Consider the following 19,795-nt stretch of genomic DNA (forward strand, 5'->3'; position numbering starts at 1 on the left):
TTTCTTTCTTTCTTTCTTTCTTTCTTTCTTTCTTTCTTTCTTTCTTTCTTTCTCTCTGAGTTGAGCCCCAAGTCTGTAATCCTCTACTTCCGGGAAAATCAGGAACTTATCTAGTTCATTTTTTTTAAAATGTTGTCATGCAGTCAGCAAACCAAAGATTTGTGTGTGCCAGCTGCCTTGTGGTTAAACAGTCTTGGCCCTAAAGAGGCAACGACCTTTAACCCAGGGGCTTTGGCAAGATAATTTGTATATGACCTGGGACAGCAGCTGAAACATGATATTTTATAACTAAAAATTGCAGCATTACCGAATAACAAATAATGTATATCTGAGGTAGCACCAGTACACTATTTACATCATGCAATATGTACTAAATTCTTATATGGAAACTGTATAGTGTTGTATGTAAAATAAAAATTAGGATCTGAGACAACGATGGGGCAGTCGGTGCATGTGCTGGCACTAATATCGCTGCATTAAATGTGGTGCTGTTAATATGGAGTGTGTAGACAAATCCTAAAGTCTGTGGTGGCCAGCTAACCCCATCAGCCCTGATTGTGTGTGCACCAGCAGCCAAAAGGAGGAATTACAGTAAACTCGGTTACGGGTCATCTGCATGCATATAGGGGGAGAGTCTGAAACGGATGTTGGGTCATTTGCACGTGCAGATCAGGGTGAAGTACATCTCTCTGACACTTTGTTTTAAAAAATTAAGTCTTGCATTCACAGTGTATTATGTATACACCGTGAGCAGTTTCTTCTGAAGCAGCCCCAGCAACTAGCTTTCAAGATAATGCAATGGGTCATTGTTAGGAAGAGTTCCAACTCACCTGAACAATTCCATATCCCATTACCCAGTCATAAGCCTTCTGCCCTCATTTAGGGACACATGTTGCCCCAGAATTATCCCTCAAATTCAATTTATAGCCATTTTCATGGCGCAAAAAGAGTCAGTTCAACCTCTTGAGTTTGTGTCAACAGTAGAGCAATCCAGTCAGTTCCATAACCTCTCTCTATCACTCACAGACCTGTAATTTTACTTCCCTCGGACCTTCTGACACATTCTTTTGCAGAATCTCCTGCTTCTCCTGTTTAAACCTTAAACCATAGAATCCTTACAGTGCAGAAAGAGTCTGCACCAATCCTCCGAAGAGCATCCCGCCCTATCCTTGTAACCGTGCATTGACCATTGACCCCGAACGCTATGGACAATTTAGCATGGCCAATCCACCTAACATGTACATCTTTGGACAGTGGAAAGGAACCGGAGCACCCGGCAGAAACCCATGCTGACATGGAGAGAACTTGCAAACTCTGTACAGTCACCCAAGCTGAAATCGAAGTCGGGCCCCTGGCGCTGAGAGGCAGTGCTAATCACTGTGATATCAAGCTGCCCTGTGTTCTCTACTCCTTGTGCCCTCAGTTAAAGGGATCAGCTTTTCCTTGTCTAATTTCTTAGAAATCTATCATAATCCTTGTGATGTGTATCAAGTCTTTGCTGAGCCTCCTTTGCTCCAAGCGGCAAAGCTCCAGCTTCACCAACCTTACCTTGTAGCTAAAATCCTTCAATCTTTGAGCCAATCACCTCTGCACCTTTTCATGGGTCCCAGTTCATTTCTTGCTTGTGGTGACCAGTCCTGGGTGGAGCATTCTCAGTTGTGAGCAATGATTTCTCCAGTAGACAAGAAATGTGCTTAGTTATTCTTCAGTTAAAGCTTCCAATTAGAGAGCCATCATCTCCATTTTCTAGGTATCTGGTTGAAGATGTCCTAACCGTAAGGAGATGTTCCACTTTCAGTTTTAAGTGTTTTTTGGATCCATTGGATATACAAGGCAAAGTTGCACAATAAAATCTGTAACTTTAAGATACCTAAAGGACTTGGATCAAAAGTCCGTCGTGTGCAGGTTATTTTCAAAACAATCATTTTGAGTAGGCTATACGTGCAACAGAGCTCTTTCTGACCCTCATCAGGGATCATCCCTGTTTCTGGAGCTCTGTCATTGGATGTCATTTATCAGTTTTACTTTCTGTTTGAGTTTTCCAGTCATTGATGTCCCACGTTCATTTTCATTGAAGGAGGAATCTCTTAGTACAGAACTTGAGTATTGCTTTTAAAAAAAACCACATTGTTGAATCTTTTCATTTCACAGTCATCAAGACAATTCTAAAGAAATATTAAAGCATATATGGAAAACAACATTTATACAATATGAGAAGAGTGCTGTTTGTCCATCCACTAATTGGAGTCCAGCCAATCAGCACTGTCCTCTCATACAAATGTTGTTTTCCTTTACTATGCATTTCTTACGAATTATCCTGATGAGTGTAAGTCAAAACATTTCAACAAAATGTGTCTTTTCTCAGCAGTATGTAAGTTGAGAAATCCTGTCATGTATATTGTGATAGATGTGGAAACAGTAAATTGATGATACCAAACAAAACGATTAAGATAATATAGAAATACATTTCTAGCGCACTCAGTATAAATGAAAGTTGGAGGGTCATAGCTTACTTTCATTGTTGATATTGCTGCGGTTATGTCTGTTTCTCAGAAGAACAGTATGAGAACTCACCAAGTCCCATGCCCTTATGCAAAACCGTGTGAAACTCATTGGTTATTTATTCCAAAAATATTACTCCAATGCTGGGTTACATTAAATTTCAGGAAGAAAATGATAATGCATCGAATTACTTGAACATTAATGGTAGTGAAAGGGAACAAAGTCTTCCTGATGGGAGGCAATTGGCTTCAGAGAATAAGTTAAATTGGGCCGACTTAATTAAGTGTAGGGGTCAGTAAGTGTGCACCTAACATTGAGGAAGTGCTAAGTGAGCACTTTTTTTTAAGAAATGAAGACCAAATAACACAATTAAACATCAGAAAGTTGAAGTCAAGCTAAAGGACAATGGAAAGCAAACACTTTTCAAGATGAGGTCAGCCAGTGCCTTGTGCACTGATACTAGCAATTTTTTTTGTTAAAACATTTGTTTAGGAATATTAAAGAATTGGTGAAAAGTTCGAAAGTTGTTCTCAGAATGAGGATTTGTACTACCAAGGTAGTTTTCATCCCATGATCAAACATACAAACTGTTGGAATCGATATGTAATCATTTCTGGGAATTAGAAGGGGAAGAGTAGTTTGTTTTGGTCAATAGCTAAAAATGGCTAGTCAAATTGATAAATGTTGAGTCCATCTCCAATACCACAGCTGCCAAGACTATTGAGGTTTTGAGAAGTTCTTTGCAAATTTTTTGCCAGAATATGAGTTATTAATCCACAGTTTACAGCAGAGTTTGGAATGTTTGAGTAGGAATAGAGTCAAATACATTATAATTCCACCATATTACCCATAATTGAATGATGCTGCAGAAATAAAGGTACAGATTGTGAATAGGTCTCTGCAGAAATAATTGAGTTGGTGACGAAAGCTTAGATTTGACAAAGCTGAAAAAGTTGACAGAGCAGAGCCAGGCTAATGGAAATGGAAATTTGTATCTAGACAGACAGAGAGAGAGAGAGAGAGAGAGGATCAGCTGAGAAGTAGGTTAATTGAAAGTATGTAGGAAGAATAAAAAAGTTACTTTTCTTCATTTCTTTTCAAACAATTATATTTTTTAAACATGTAAGAGTGTTAAGGAAAAACATTTTTGCATGTGAATTGCCCTGGTAATACAAAATCCACATTTTTTTTTTCAGTAGAATATGCAATGCTTCCAATCCCAACTCCTATCAATTCAGATTTTCCTCTGAACTTTAACATATGTAATTCATGGCTGTCCACCCTATTCCCAGTTGTGCACTGTGTTGCGATTGTGGGGACCATGGACGCACAGCATTGGTGTTGGAGGGTGGCATTGAGATGGAATATTTAATGTAGTACTCACCAAAAATAATCTAATGTCTTTTTAGTAAAATATCTCCGTGGCCGCTAGCTGCATTACTCTAGAAACCCACGCCTAAACTTCACAAGTGTATTGACTATTTCAGAAGGGTGTAATCTCTGTCCAGTGTTGTTCCAATTCTTGTGGAATGAGAAGGTTTTTTTCAAACGTTGATCGGTAGAGTAACCACTTTATACCTGTGGTAGATACAGAGAGAGTTGTTTCTCTGTCGCTGTGCAGTGCAGGATAAAAAGATTTCCGTTGCTTTCACCTCTTGCTACCTTGGAATAAATCCATGTTTTAAGTTTCAAATTAACTTTACTTGATGTATTAAAGCCTATTTGTGGCTTGTTATTTGAGTCTCTGTGATCTAACTGTGCAGCGTGGAACTTTTTACAGTCTAATTTATTTGGGTGAATCAGTCAGTGTTGATTTTTGGGCATTTCCACGTGCAGATTTTAATAGCACTATTAGCAGTTTACTAAAGATTATAATTCCTTCTGTGGATTGTCTCAACAAAATAACATTAGATTATCTAAATTGAATTGTGAAAAAAAATCTTATCTGAATTTCATAAGAATGAGAAGGTTTTAAATACTTGCCACTGAATAGTGATATACTATTCTTATGACAGCAAAAGAATTAAAAGTCACTACTAAATTTCATAAGAAATGTTAAGTTAGCACACGCAGAGGGAGATGAAAGCTGATGCTAAATAGTTCTGAATGTTCTGACCCAGAAATTGGGATTTAATTTGGCTTAACTACTTTTTGCAGAAAAGATGGCAAAATAATGAGCGAAACATCGAATGTCTAAGATATGGGATGCTTACGTAGGAAGACGTGTGGATATATCTTGAGCGGGACAAATAGAGGTTGAAATAATGTGTTTTTTTTATATAACCAGGATTGTCAGTGCTGGGGACTGGAAAGCCTTTCTCCCAGTTTGTATCATCAAATCCACCCAGGTCAAGAACAGTATGAAAGACAGAATTTTTGTTTATATGGCATTTTGCTGTGGATTCTGGATGGCCTAAAGCACGTTATAGTCAATGAAGTATTTGTAGTCATAATTGCAGTGTATAAAACGTGACAAGCAATTTAAGCACAGCAAGATCCCATATTCAGAAATGATATAATGCCCAAACAGACTGTTCTAGTGTTATAACAAAAGTAAAATGCTAAAAGTACACAGCAGCCCAGGAAGCATTGTGGGGGGAGAGAGAGAGAGAGAGGTGGGAGAGAGGAACAGTGTTAATGTTTTATGTAACTAACTTTTCTAATGACCTTTCTTCTCTCCACAGATACTTCCTGGCCTGCTGAGTATTTCCAGCATCTTCAGTTTGATTTTAGATATTGTTTTTGTCTAGCCCTTGAGAAATCTGTCCTTCAAAACAATGGATATGGAATCCTTTCGTATTAAGGGGCAGATGGAGTCTTGGTTTAACATTTAATCTGAAAGACCGTGAAACACACTGTGGTTCTGCATAGAAGTATCAGTCTGGATTATGTCGATAGTTTTTTGAGGGTGGGACTTGAACTACTAAACTTCTGACTCAGAAGCACCAGTGTTATGACAGATGTGCAGCCAAAGTGCTGTGAAAGCATCATGTTCTCTGCCTAGATAATCTGTCATAGGTCATCCACAGAAGGCCATTCTCTGTGACACTGATGCAGCGTGGTTTTTATAGCATTTTGCTGCTTCACTGAGTTTCTGATTTTTAATACTTGCTGATATTGATTATATGTTTATCCTCTAGAACTGGAGTCATGAGTTGATAATCTGGTTCAGCTGGAATATTATGTCCAATTCTGGACACCATCTTCACAACAGTATAAATGCTTTAGAATAGGTGTAGAAAACATTTACATGCAAGGCATCAAGGGTGTGCTAACACTCATTGAGAAGGATAGAACAGAGAACATGGGGTTGAACTCTTTGGAGGAGAGGATTTAAAGATACTCAAAATCATGAGGGATTTAGACAAACCAGAGAAAACTTTGCAGGAAGCTCGAGACCCAGCAGACACAGATTGAAGATGATAGACAAAAGAACCGACTGCAGTATGAGGAGCATTTTATCATGGAGTTAGTGGTTAGCATCCTAAATGCACTGCACTGGAGGCAGATTCAATCATAGCTTTCAAAAAGGATTTGGATTAGCATCAGGAGAGAGAAAATTTGCGGAACGTTACGACCAAATCCTGGCTGAGGTTCTCCAAAGTTCCTAATGGGATTCCCAAAATTGTCAAGCACTCAGAAGAGGATGGATGAACAGCCTCCCGTTCTTTGTTCATCTGCCCTCTTGGTTGGCCAATTTATCAAGGATCCTCCTACCTTATATGGATACCATTCGACCAGAACAAATTAATATATGCTTTAAAAATTACGAATTCAATCGGGCTGTCTCGAGCTAACACTAGATTGAGTTCATTAGTTACTGAATACAAGAAGAAACCTTTAAATAACACACAAACACACAGATTATAAGTGAGAAGTGAGTCTTAAAAGAAAATGTTAAAAGATAAGAGTAAGTCTCTGGGGGTTTGTGAAGAGTAGAGGAATGTTTATAGTTGCGCAGTTGATTTCAGGATTCTTGGCTTTGTGGTTGATTGAAATTCTTTTCTCCTGCTTCTTTTTGGTGGTTGCTTGCTTTGTATCTGGCTTCAAGCATTCGGTGTGATAGAGTCACTTACCTGCAATGCAGGTCGACAAGCGGATGGCACTTCAACTCTGACTGTCAGAGCACACTGATACTCAAACCCAGGCTAGTACACATAAGTAGCGCAGTCAGCTGGTGCATGCAAGCACATCAGCTCACAAGAACACCTTCTTCCAATGGTTTCAATGTGATGGATTTAGGAGAGGAAAAATACATTTCAAAGTAAACCGTAATCTCCTGGAAGTTATCACAGACTGTGACCATGATGGGAGAAAAGATACTAAATCAGAAATTGCTGGAAAAAATCTCAGCAGGTCTGGCAACGTCTGTAGAGAGAAAGCTGAGTCAACATTTTAGGTCCAGCGACCCTTCTGGACTCAATGTTAACTCTACTTTCTCTCCACAGATGCTGCCAGAAGTAGAGTTAACATTTTGGGTCCAGAAGGGTCACTGGACCTAAAATGTTGATTCAGCTTTCTCTCTACAGATGTTGCCAGACCTGCTGAGTGTTTTCCAGCAATTTCTGATTTTCTATCTTTTCTCCCATCATGTTCACAGTCTGTGATAACTTCCAGGAGATTACAGTTTACTTTGAAATGCATTTGTCCTCTCTCTCAAATCCATCACATTGAAACCTTCATGATATCTTGCCGCGTTTGACATTCTCATGTCCTTCTCTCAGACTATTACAAATGTCCAGTCAACGTTTGACTCCATATTCTTTTGTTTTAAAAATATATATGATGTAGTATAATGATTCATGGTCATGATCAGGGTTACAGTGAAAGACTGGGGAAGTGATACCAGCTGAGTTGCAAATTGAGTTGACTAACTAAGACAGCAGGCACCGACACACGTACGGAATTACTTCCTTCCGTGCTGTAAGATTTCTCTGATTCAACTCTAATTTCGGTTACGATCATTCAACCATTAATCTAGTCTGGTAGTTAGCATCCTAAGTGCACTGCACTGGAGGCAGATTCAATCATAGCTTTCAAAAAGGATTTGGATTAGCACCAGGAGAGAGAAAATTTGCAGAGCGTTACGACCAAATCCTGGCTGAGGTTCTCCAAAGTTCCTAATGGGATTCCCAAAATTTAGGTAGAGGTTAAAAAGCCATTTGCTAATTTGCTAGAATTGTGCTACAAACCATGTACTAGCTAATACAATGGGTAGTGTGCTGTACTCACTTCACTGTTCTGCAGCACACCAGTCTAAATGATGCAACTCTATCTTCTCAGTTATTTGTTATGAACTCTTTCCAGAAGCGCACAAATATATAACCGCTTGTACAAGCACAGTTCCTTTACTAAATCAAAGAGCTGCTTGTCAAAGTAATTTATTGAACAGTGGTGCTGTTCGTTCTTAACCACTGGAATTAGTGAAAACAATCATCTATTCTAGCAGCTTTAACAGCATCAGCTTGAACAATCTACGGAATGCGTGGCCTAGTGGTATTATTACTAGACTATTAATCGAGACTCTCTGGGGACCCAGGTTTGACTCTCACCATGGTGCATGATGGAATTTTGAAGTTAAGAGTCTAATGCTGACCATGAAATCATTGTCAATTGTCAGAAAGACCCATCTGGTTCACAAATACCCTTTAGGGAAGGAAATTGCTGCCCTTACCTGGTCTGGCCTACATATAACACTGATTCCAAAACCACAGCAATGTGGTTGACTCTTAACTGCCCACTGGGCAATTACAGATGATTTTTGTCGGTCAGTAAGGACTACATGTGTTTACATTTGAAAGTACAAACTGGAAAATGGAAGCTGCATTGTAAAGAAGGAATTTGTCCTTTTTAACTTGAAGCATAAGTGGAATTGTATGGCACCATTAGTTACAGAAGGTAATGTAAATTATAGAGAACCTGGACTTGATATTTTTGTGAGACACTGATACAAAGTGGGTTAGAGCTAAAACTCCCTAGCAGCAGTTTTCGTAGTTATATTGCAGTCACAGAACTGAGAAGGTGCGGATGCACTTGGACTTCCAAAAACTCTACAAGCCAAGACAACTCTACCTCCCTCCGTGAGTGAAATAAGAACGTCGCTCAAAGACTGAAAAGAAGAACTTCTAACTCAAGCAAAAAATAAATCTAGGTCCAACTGACCAGCTGCCAAATTTGGGATTCTCTGTAGTTGACAACCACCTAATATCATTTCCAAAAGAACTGAGAGAAAGTCATTTCATTCTACCCTTGTGGTTTGGACTCTTGATTTAGAGAAAATGTTTGTTTTTGCCTGTGTTTTCCAGCCATGATATTGCTGGAAAACTCTTCCCATTGCATCAAGTTTTTATCCAAATGTCTGATCCAGTTCTAATAAAAGGTCACAGACCTGAAGTATAATCTCTACCTTTTATCTTTCCAGTGATGCTACCTGGCCTTCTGAGCATTTCTGGCATTTTCTGTTTTCTGCCTCAAGTTACACTTGTATACTGATGGTGAACAGTTCTATCTGACTATCAACTGTCTTAGCCCCTCTCGTTCCTCTTCTTGTAAAACTGTTTGGCCCATATCTGGTAATGGATGCACAGAAATGTTCTCAAAAAAAAAATTAAAGACTGTGGTCATTGTCTTTGGATTCTGTCAGAAACTCTGTTCCGTGACAACTATTTTCCATCCTTCACTCAAACAACTGAACCAGACCACTTGCATTGTTGAACCTGAGATGATTTTCCCACCAGTCATTTACTTTATCACCAAAACTGCCGACTTCCATTTCTGTATCATGCCCAGATCGCTCCCCGCATGTGCTGATGAAACTCTTAACCATATATCTATGCCATCTTAGAGTTAACCATTTCAGTGCTATCCTGTCTGACCTCCCATCTCCCTCACTGTATAAACTTGTGCTTGCCCGTACTCTGCCTGTGTTTTAACTTGCACTAAGTTCTGTTATCTATTACCCTGTGTTTGCTGACCTAGTTTGTCACACTTGCAGGCAACATACCTGTTTTAAAATTGTGATCCTTGTTTTCATTTCTGACACATCCTCACACCCCCCCTCCCCACCCCATCCTCATAGCCTCCACCAGTCTTACAAGCTTTCACAATCCCCCCATTCCTCCAATTCTAGCCTGTTGTGCCTCTCTATTTTTAATCAAATTAAATTCTGGAATTCCCTCCACAAACTTCTCTTCCTTTTAAGATGCTGCTTAAGATGCTACCTTTTTGACCAAGCTGGGTGGTTTTTCGGATTGGAGGCCTGTGACCAGCGGTGTTCCACGGGGATTGATGCTGGGTCCACTTTTGTTTGTCATTTATGTAGATGATTTGCATGAAAATTTAGGAAGCATGGTTAGTAAGTTTATGGTTGACACCAAAATTGGTGGTATAATTGACAATGAAGAAGGTTATCTAAGAATACAAAGGGATCTTAATCAGTTGGAGCTATGGGCTGAAGAATGGCAGATGGGGTTTAATTTAGCTCAATGCAATGTATTGCATTTTTGTAAAACCAACAAGGGCAGGACTTATTCAGGTAATGGTAGGGCCCTGTGTATTGTTGTTGAGCAGAGAGACTTAGAGGTTCAGCTAACAGTTCTTTGAAAGTTGCATCATAGACAGTGGTTAAGGCATTTTGCAAGCTTGTCTTCGTTGCTCAGATCATTGAGTATAGGAGTTGCGATGTCATGTTGAGGTTGTGCAGGATGTTGTGAAGCCATGTTTAGAGTACTGTGTATATTTCTGGTCACCCTGCTGCTGAAAGGATATTATTAAATTGGATAGGGTTCAGAAAAGATTTACCAGGATGTTGCTGGGATTGAAGTATTGAGTTGTAAGGATAAGCTGGGACTTTCACTAAATCGTAGGAGGTTGAAGGGTGACACATAGAGATTTATAAAATCAAGAGGGGCATTGATAAGGAGAAAAGCAAAGGTCTCTTCCCTAGAGATAACAAGGTGTAGAGCTGGATGAGCACAGCAGGCCAAGCAGCATCATAGGAGCAGGAAGGCTGACGTTTCGGGCCTAGACCCTTCATCAGAAATGGGGGAGGGGAACGGGGTTCTGAAAGAAATAGGGAGAGAGGGGGAGGCGGATAGAAGATGGATAGAGGAGAAGATAGGGTGGAGAGAAAACAGACAGGTCAAAGAGACGGGGATGGAGCCAGTAAAGGTGAGTGTAGGTGGGGAGGTAGGGAGGAGATAGGTCAGTCCAGGGAGGACGGACAGGTCAAGGGGGCGGGATGAGGTTAGTAGGTAGGAAATGGGGGTGCGGCTTGAGGGGATAGGTGGGAGGAAGAACAGGTTAGGGAGGCGGGGACAAGCTGAGCTGGTTTTGGGATGCGGAGGGGGAGGGGAGATTTTGAAGCTTGTGAAATCCACATTTTTCCCTAGGGTGGGGGAGTTCAAAACTAGGGGGCATATTTTTAAAGTGAGAGAAAAAAGCTTTAAAAAAGACCTGAAGGGCAACCTTTTTACACAGAGAGTGGTTATTGTGTGGAATGAACTGCCAGAGGAAGTGGTAGATGCAGGTACAGTTGCAGCATTTAAAAAACATTTGACAAGTACATGAATAGGAAAGGTTTAGAGGGATATGGACCAAATGCAGGCAAGTGGGACTAGTTTAGTTTGGGAAACTTGGTGGGCGTGGACAAGATGGACCAAAGGGTCTGTTTCCATGCTGTATGACTCTGACTCTAATTACCCTGAAATTTCCTGTGGTTTGGCATCAGCATTTTTATTGATAACTTTTTGTTTAGCACATTGAGATGTTTAGTTTTGTTGAAGTGGTTTTGTAATTTTTGTTGTTCTCTTAGTCGCTTCTCTTAATCCTCCTTTTGTTTTAGCTCACACCTGTGCTTTCCATAGCTGGTATAAAAGAAGCCATATCCTTAAGATAAATCAGCTGTCATTTCAAGCTGTTGGAGGCTGTAAACTTCCGGTCCTCATCTAACCAAAATTGTTTCATTTGATAAGAATTGTGATTGCTTGATGAGGCACCCATTTCAAAATGAAGCGTTTGCATTCCCTTGCAAAAAATGAGGTTACTCGGTAGTATTTCTGCTGTTTCAGACAAGGTTTTAACCCATTTGTTTAATCTGGTTGAAGCCTCTGTTAAAATAGCAGAGAAATTAAATTTCTGGTCAACTTGAGAGGTTCTTGTGGCATGTTTTCAAGTGCCATAATGTTTCAATTAGACACACTGTATTACTGCCTTCATTACATCACATGATATTGTCATAACAAAAAAAAAATCATCCACCCAAAAGCCTTGCCAGATTTCTTTTTGCAAAGTACAGTGGAAATGTAATTCGGTTTAAGCATTTTGCAGGACAGTGCATTCAATTTTCAGAGAGATTTGTTCAATATTTCTTGGATTTATATCCTATTGACTCGGAATTGCAGGCTGTGGAAAAAGAATGGAATCTGTCCCCACCCAGTTCATTCAAATGGTTCAAATTTTACTTTAGAGGTACTCAACAACTTTGCAAGATCTGTGAAAATATAATACTTACACACAGGTTTCTTCCTAATAAAAAGGCATCTGAGCCTTTCATTTAAAATGTTTGCTGTTCTGGTCTGGAGACTTAAGTTTTTAAAAATAAAAAATAAAATATAATTGTAAGTCTCATCACTTATAGGGATCAGCAAACAAAATAATCATATAGCCGGGATACAGGAACTGGGTGCATTTCAGCTACTGTACGCAAAGCAATTGAACATGACAGAATATTTTGGTTAGTTGAGGATAAATTAAAACTAAAATTGCTTTGGTGTATTTCCTTATGAAGTACTTTCAAAGTGGTTAATTGCTTCTAACCTAGCAAATGGTGCAGCCAGTTTGCATTTAGCAAGGTCCCACAAACAGCAATTTGTTGAATGATTTTGTTTGTAAGCTGTTTAAGGGTTAAATATTGGCGAGGTTAACAGGGAAACTCTTGCTCCTCTTTTGAAGTAGTGTCTTGAATTTGAGAGGTTATTTGATTAAAATCTTGCCTGAAGGAAGGCAACTCCAATCGTGCAGCACTCCATCATCAGTTTTGCAACTGAGGTGTCACCCTATAATATGCAGCTAAGTGCCTGATGTGAGACAACCACAAATTTCCAACCTCAAAAGCATATAGGCAGTCAGTGTACTTTTCTTTCATATGGATTTTTCTCTTGTGGTTTTGTTCTTAAATCAAATCCCCAATGTAGTCAACAGCCAGATTGTCTGCATGCCCTTCACTTCCTCCACCAAGTTACTGATTTTGTTTGTTTCATGTCTTCGCATACACTCTTTCCCTAAAAGAGAAAAACATGGAATTGTTAAGGGGATTGATAGGCTGACTTCTAACCTGTTGCATTGCTCGAACCTATCTTCTGTGACCAACAAGTCCTGGAGTGACTCTTGAACCCAGAGCTCAGAGGAAGGGATCGTGCATTTTTGTGGCTTTTGGCCCAGGAATCCAAAATTGTTTACCCATCCTCGTGTCATCACAGCAGGTATCCTCCTGGCCAAGGTAGTACATAAGCTGCTGCCCCTGCTGCACTATTATCTAATTACCAGGAGACTGAGCCTGGATCTCGGTTATTTGACCACAAACCTTTTCCCTGTGAGGAACCGTCTGTCAGTGACTCTTCCAAAGAGTGTGTGCAATAGTGGGCACAAGCGCACGTCATGCTGTGATTGCATGTCATTGTATACCAAGCCACTTTGTACAACCCTGACAGCATAGAGTCTAGATAAGACTAAATATATAACTGAGTGACTGAGTATAATTGTTTTTAACACAATTCCATACATGTCATGCAATGTTTCATGTTAAATTCAGAAAATTTCCTCTGACTGCAATGTGTGATTTGCATTGTTGCTCAGGTACCACCGGAGTTGCAGAATGAGGTACTGATGAGCTTGCTGGAGACTGATCCAGATGTCGTTGACTACTTGCTGCGGAGGAAAGCTTCACAGTCGTTGTGAGTAACTGTTGCCACTGTGGGTTCTTTTCCAAGTCAAAGAGCTGTTTTCCATCTAGGGCTGATAGGTTTCTAGCTACTGACCTCTGCTGTTCATTCAGGACATGAACAAACAAAAGAGAACGCAGAACCAAGTCAGCAGTTGCCAATCGGTGTATGGTACAAATCATTTCTTAATCTCAAGAGCAATCTTGTTACACAAAATCTAAATCTCTGCATTTATTTGCACTGATTTGTGCAATCTGAGTGTAATCAAGAAAGTGTGCTCTGATTTTTAAAACCTGAAAGTATATTAATTTCAGCTAGTAAGGTGAAGATAGCTTTGGATGAAACATAGAAATGATGTACTTTTTCTTTTTAATGGAGACATTTTTATGTAAAACCAATTAAGGACTCATGATGGAGGAGATGCAAAAAATTTTTGCAAAGAAACATCCTACAAACAGCAGCGAGATAATGACCAGATCATCCATTTAGTGCTTGTTCTGGCTAGGATATCAGAGGACCATCTGGTTCCCTGTAATAAAGCCAAGTGTTGGCCTAGATTGTGTATTCAGGCCTCTGCATTGGAACTAAGTTGCACGTACAGCTTCCAGATACACCAGAGCGTAGCAAGTACACAATGGCAGGCAACTGGGGAATTCATCTGTAACAAGCTGATAGGTTAGATTTATTCGTTCTTCAGAAATGGATGTCTCTGTCCAGGCCAGCATTTACTGCCATCCTTTGTTGCCCTGAGAGTAGTTTTGGTACAATGAAATGGCTTGGCATGCCACTTCAGCTGATAATTAAGATTCTGTTACGTTGATGTATCTCATGAGTCACAAATCTGCTTGTTTGGCTTTCTTTAAAAACAGTCATACTATGTTAACATAGTTAGTTAATCTGTGAAATGGTCACTTAAACTCATGCTTACTCCAATCTCAAGACCACTTCCTATGTAAATGTGACAATTTCAATTGTATCAGGACATTTATTTGCAATTGACCTTCATCCACAATCTAAACTATGCAGCCCTTTACAGCGTGCTGATAGAGCATGCTTCTCCTCTGTCATTGTTCTCTTAATAGAAGCTCAAAAGACAGGAAGCAAAACGCTGGATTTCCTCAAGGTTGATTTAAGTGCACAAATCGCTTGAAGACATGTATAAAAAGGATCAAAAAAAAAACAGAATGCTGGACTTTGTCTCCTGCAGCTTAAATATAAAGGGTATAGATGGTCTGATTAGCAAGTTTGCAGATGACACTAAGATTGGTGGAGTAGCAGATAGTGAAGGGGACTGTCGGAGAATGCAGCAGAATACAGATAGATTGGAGAGTTGGGCGGAGAAATGGCAGATGGAGTTCAATCCAGGCAAATGCGAGGTGATGCATTTTGGAAGATCCAATTCAAGAGCGAACTATATGGTAAATGGAAAAGCCCTGGGGAAAATTGATACACCAAGAGATCTGGATGTTCAGGTCCATTTTACCCTGAAGGTGGCAACGCAGGTCAATAGAGTGGTCACGAAGGCATACGGCATGCTTTCATTCATCGGCCGGGGTATTGAGTACAAGAGTTGGCAGGTCATGTTGCAGTTGTATAGGACTTTGGTTCGACCCCATTTGGAATACTGCGTACAGTTCTGGTCGCCACTTTACCAAAAGACGTGGATGCTTTGGAGAGGGTGCAGAGGAGGTTCACCAGGATGTTGCCTGGTATGGAGGGCGCTAGCTATGAAGAGAGGTTGAGTAGATTAGGATTATTTACATTAGAAAGACAGAGGTTGAGGGGGACCTGATTGAGGTCTACAAAATCATGAGAGGTATAGACAGGGTGATAGCAAGAAGCTTTTTCCCAGAGTGGGGGACTCAATTACTAGGGGTCACGATTCAAGGTGAGAGGGGCAAAGTTTAAGGGAGATATGCGTGGAAAGTTCATTACACAGCGGGTGGTGGGTGCTTGGAAAGCGTTGCCAGCGGAGGTGATAGAGGCGGGCACGATAGCATCATTTAAGATGTATCTAGACAGATACATGAATGGGCAGGGAGCAGAGGGATACAGGTCCTTGGAAAATAGGCGACAGGTTTAGATAGAGGATCTGGATCGGAGCAGGCTTGGAGGGCCGAAGGGCCTGTTCCTGTGCTGTAATTTTCTTCGTTCTTTAGTAGGAACCGAAAGAAATGCAGATGCTGTAAATCAGGAACAAAAACAAAGTTGCTGGAAAAGCTCAGCAGGTCTGGCAAAACCTGTGAAGAAAAAAAATCAGAGTTAACATTTTGGGTCCGGTGACCCTTCCTCGGAACTGGGTAGGAAGTTGTGCTTCAGTTATGCAGTCTTGGTGAGACCCTTGCAAGAATGAGCCTTGAACCTCAGACGATGATTCCTTAATGAAATTATCGCCTCAATCATTAATATGGACATTTGACTAAACAGCCTGAAGTTTTTATTTAATTAGTTGACAATATATTTGATAAATAACTGAGAGTCGATAAAAAGCTCTATACTTTCACCTCAGGGACTTGAATTGAGGTTCAGCCAAAAACGATGGATGGAAAGTTTCCCACAAAATTGAATCACCCCTGTTCTTAGTGTGTGGGAAGAAATGGCCATGATTCTGTACAATCTATAATTATGGATGAGGGCTTGCAGTACTTTACAATAGAGATGGCTGAGCAGAAGCTAATGGATTGGTTGATAGGAATGGTGCATAGGTTCGGATTCTTTACACAAACATAGCCCATCCTGATTAAATCAAAAACACAAAATAAGCATTACGTTAAAGAAAGTAAATTGGAACTTGTATCTATTTGGCATCTTTCTTGATCTCTGGACAGCCTAGAGCAGTTCACAGTACATGCATTAGTTTTGAAGTGTAGCCACTATCATAATGTAGATAGATTTGGCAGACAATTTTCCCCACAGCAAGCTCCCACTGCCAGTAGAATGAATGACCAGAAAATCTGCTTTTGTGATACTGGCTAAGTGACAAACAGGGGCTAGGACATGGGACAATTTTCCTAGTTCTTAATGAATAATGCTGCAAGGTCTTTATGTCCGTATTTGAACACTGCCTTCATACTTGAGTGAAGTGGTATCAGGGATTATGAGTCTCTGACCTGTCATAACCATGCAGAATCACAACTTTCTGACTAAGAGGTGACCGTGCTGTCCACTGAACTGCACCTTCGTTAGCTGTGTAACTTAATAATGTGCTTTGAGTTCACATAGTGAACGTGGTGAAATTGAAGTGTCTAAAATTTAATGTCATCATCTTTAACAGGAGTCCTGACCTGACGAGAGCAGAAGTCTCCTATTCTTTGGGAGGACGACATTCATCTATTGACTCTAATAAGATCTCAAGTGGAGAAGTGTCACCCTATGATAATAATTCTCCAGTCCTCTCAGACAGGCTGTTGACACCGGACGCAGAAGATCTTAGCACAGGTTCTGAGAAACTCTATAAAGTTCCTGAACAGTATGCTTTAGTTGGACACTTAAAATCCAAATCTGGGGATAGCTCTCCGGTTTCGTGGCCTGATAAAGGTAAGGTTCAAAGAATATTTGCACTTGTCCGCTTTACGCTTTTTAGTTTAAGTACTTGTAGCTCTAATTGTTACCATAGAGATTGTGACAACATTAAGCATATTTGTCTTCAGATTTAGCTTCGCAGCAGCATCTCTTCCATCGTGGTACTTTAGGATTTAAAAATCAACTTCACTAAACCAAACCCAAGTACAAGGCCAGCAAAGTTGTGGCCTCGTAGTTTCCAGAGTCATGTGATAATCGCAGCTGAAATATGATCATGGCTGATCACCCAACTCAGAACCCTGTTCCCACTTTCTCCCCATACTCTTTGATCCCTTTAATTCAAAGAAATATATCTAACTCCTTTTTGAGATCATTCAATGTTTTGGCCTTGACCACTTTCTGTGACAGGGAATCGCACAGGCTCACCATTCTAGGTGAAAACATTTCTCCACATCTCAGTCCAAAATGGCTTACACCATACCTTTATCATATGACTTGAATCCGTGCACTTCCCTGGAGACAACAGCTGAGATTAGTTTTGCTGAAAAAATACTTAGCCTGAATATGAAGTCATGGTGTGTAGGAGCACTGTTCCCAGTTCCACTGCAATGTTGGAAACCTTTGCCAACACCATCCATTAACATTACTAACATTTTTCAGAATGTTCTTCTGAAGAATGTTAGTAGCTCTTTGTTATTGTAATGACTTGCTTACATTAATGCACTTGTGGTTGTGGTTAATTTCCATCTGACCATTTTGCTTTAAATGTGATCAAATGAATATCACCACAGTATAAGAGAAAAAAGAACTACTTACAGAAAACAAACTTAGCAGCCTGATGGGATAAAAGGTGACCTTGCAACACCATTAGACTGTTTTCCGGTATTCCCTCTATGTTGCGGGTTTTGATACAGTAAGAGAAGAGAGACTGTTTCCAGTGACGGGATGGTTGGTGACCAGAGTCCAGAGTGAACACTCAAAAGTGGAGAAATAGGTTTCTCACAATGAACGGTTATCATATTGAATGCACTGTCTGGTAGTACGGTAGGAACAAGATTCAATTGTAACTTTCAAAACAAAATTAGATATATGATTGAAAAGGAAAAAGTGTAGGACAATGGGGAAAGAGTATGGAGTGTGACTAATTGTACAGCTGTTTCAAAGAGTTGGCACAATCATAATGTCCTCCTCCTGTGCTCTGATTTCTGAAGTTCTCAGTAGCCGTGTTAGAGCTATAGGGTCAATTTTCTGCTCCCGGTGAGAAGCCACATTTTAGAATTGCAATACTTGAATCTTTAAACTGTGCTCGTGGCTGGGAAGATTCAATTGAGTCGTTTAACCAAGGCCAGATGGCATTGTTTCTTTAAAGTTCAATAATAATGATCTGCAAAATAGTTTGGAGAAACCATAACATCTCAACAATATTTTCCATGTTAAAGTATGTTTATATTCTGCAGTGCTTGTCAGATAACATGATTTAATCCTGAAATCATGCACAAGTTGCTTGGTAGTAATTATTGTGTACCTCTTTGGAGAGGAAACTAATCCAAACATCTGTGGGCAAACAGATGAAATATCTCTGAGGTTGTAATAAATTATATTGTGCTGAGGAAGCTTGGAGGACGTTTGAGTATCGTTATTTGTAGTACATGAAATAGTCAGTTACATAATCTTCCGTACAGGTCAACAATGTGGCATTAAAGTTGCATGTGCGTGTCACCATTTTCTTTCTTTTGTTGCAGTTGGAAAAAGTACTGCCTTTTTGTACACGCTTTGTTATTCCTTGTACTTTAGTTTTCTTCCTGTCCTGACCAAAATTATGTGTTAGCACTCACGGCTCAGAATCATTTCAAGTCCTGCCCCAAAGTCTTAAGCACAAAATTCCGCCCAACACTTAAGTGTAGGATTAAAAGAATGTTGCAGTATTGGGGGTGCTGCCTATTAGAGGGAACATAACACTCTCCGATGCATTGAGAAAGAAACATAGCACGATTTGAAGAATAATAGCGGAACTATACCCTGTGTTCTGAGGTGAATATTTATCCTTCAATCAGCATAATCTGGTCATTATTAATTACAGGAAATCCCCAACATACGAATGCTCGTATTTACAAACACTATCCCACGCAGGGATGTAATTTTAAATACCCGACATGCAAACATGACCTGTACTTATGAACAACGGCTTTATATTGTCCCACATCGTGTTCCCATGTGCACAAATCAGGACTTGGGAGTGAAACCTTTTCGCAACCCGGGTGCTGCCTGTACTTCAGCAATTTCTGTTTTTTGATTGAGAAAACTCAGCAGGTCTGGCAGCATCTGTGGAGAGAAAGCAGACTTAATGTTTCGAGTCCAGTGGCCTTTCTTCAGAATTGCCTGTACTTATTTGGGGTCCAGGTTTTCACCCAAACTGGTTGTCATGTTTCCCTACATGTTAATATCAGTTGTTTCAAAAATAATTCCTTGTTTTAAAGTTCTTTGGGAATATCCTGAGGTTATGAAAGGTGCTGTAAAAATGCAAGTCCTTCTCTTTCTCATTATTCGTTTCTCAAGTAATGACCTTTACATTTCAGAAAGACTATCTTCTTTTAGTTTCTAGTCCTCCAACTGATGTTGAGACTCAAAAATTGGTCTGATAAACTTTGACATATACAGGTTAGCATATATGCAAAGAGGATATGCAAGCTGCAAAGAAGATATACAAGCAACAAAGAGGTTAGAACATAAGAACAGAAGAACTAGGAGCAGGAGTAGGCCATCCGGCCCCTCAAGCCTGCCCCGCCATTAAAGAAGATCATGGCTGATCTTTTTGAGACTCAGCTCCACTT

At 40.0% G+C, this 19,795-nt stretch overlaps 1 protein-coding gene across 1 annotated transcript in view; it reads left to right on the forward strand.

Moving 5' to 3' along the window:
* LOC109935041 (rho GTPase-activating protein 6-like) overlaps positions 1-19,795 on the forward strand; it is a 515,598-nt gene that overhangs the window by 485,685 nt on the left and 10,118 nt on the right. Inside the window, exons 7-8 of the mRNA XM_048602528.1 lie at positions 13,357-13,454; positions 16,717-16,979. Of these exons, the coding sequence (XP_048458485.1) occupies positions 13,357-13,454; positions 16,717-16,979 (361 nt within the window). The remainder of the gene's footprint in view (positions 1-13,356; positions 13,455-16,716; positions 16,980-19,795) is intronic.

Source organism: Rhincodon typus, chromosome 11 (genome assembly GCF_021869965.1).
Source record: "Rhincodon typus isolate 14 chromosome 11, sRhiTyp1.1, whole genome shotgun sequence".
NCBI lineage: Eukaryota > Metazoa > Chordata > Chondrichthyes > Orectolobiformes > Rhincodontidae > Rhincodon > Rhincodon typus.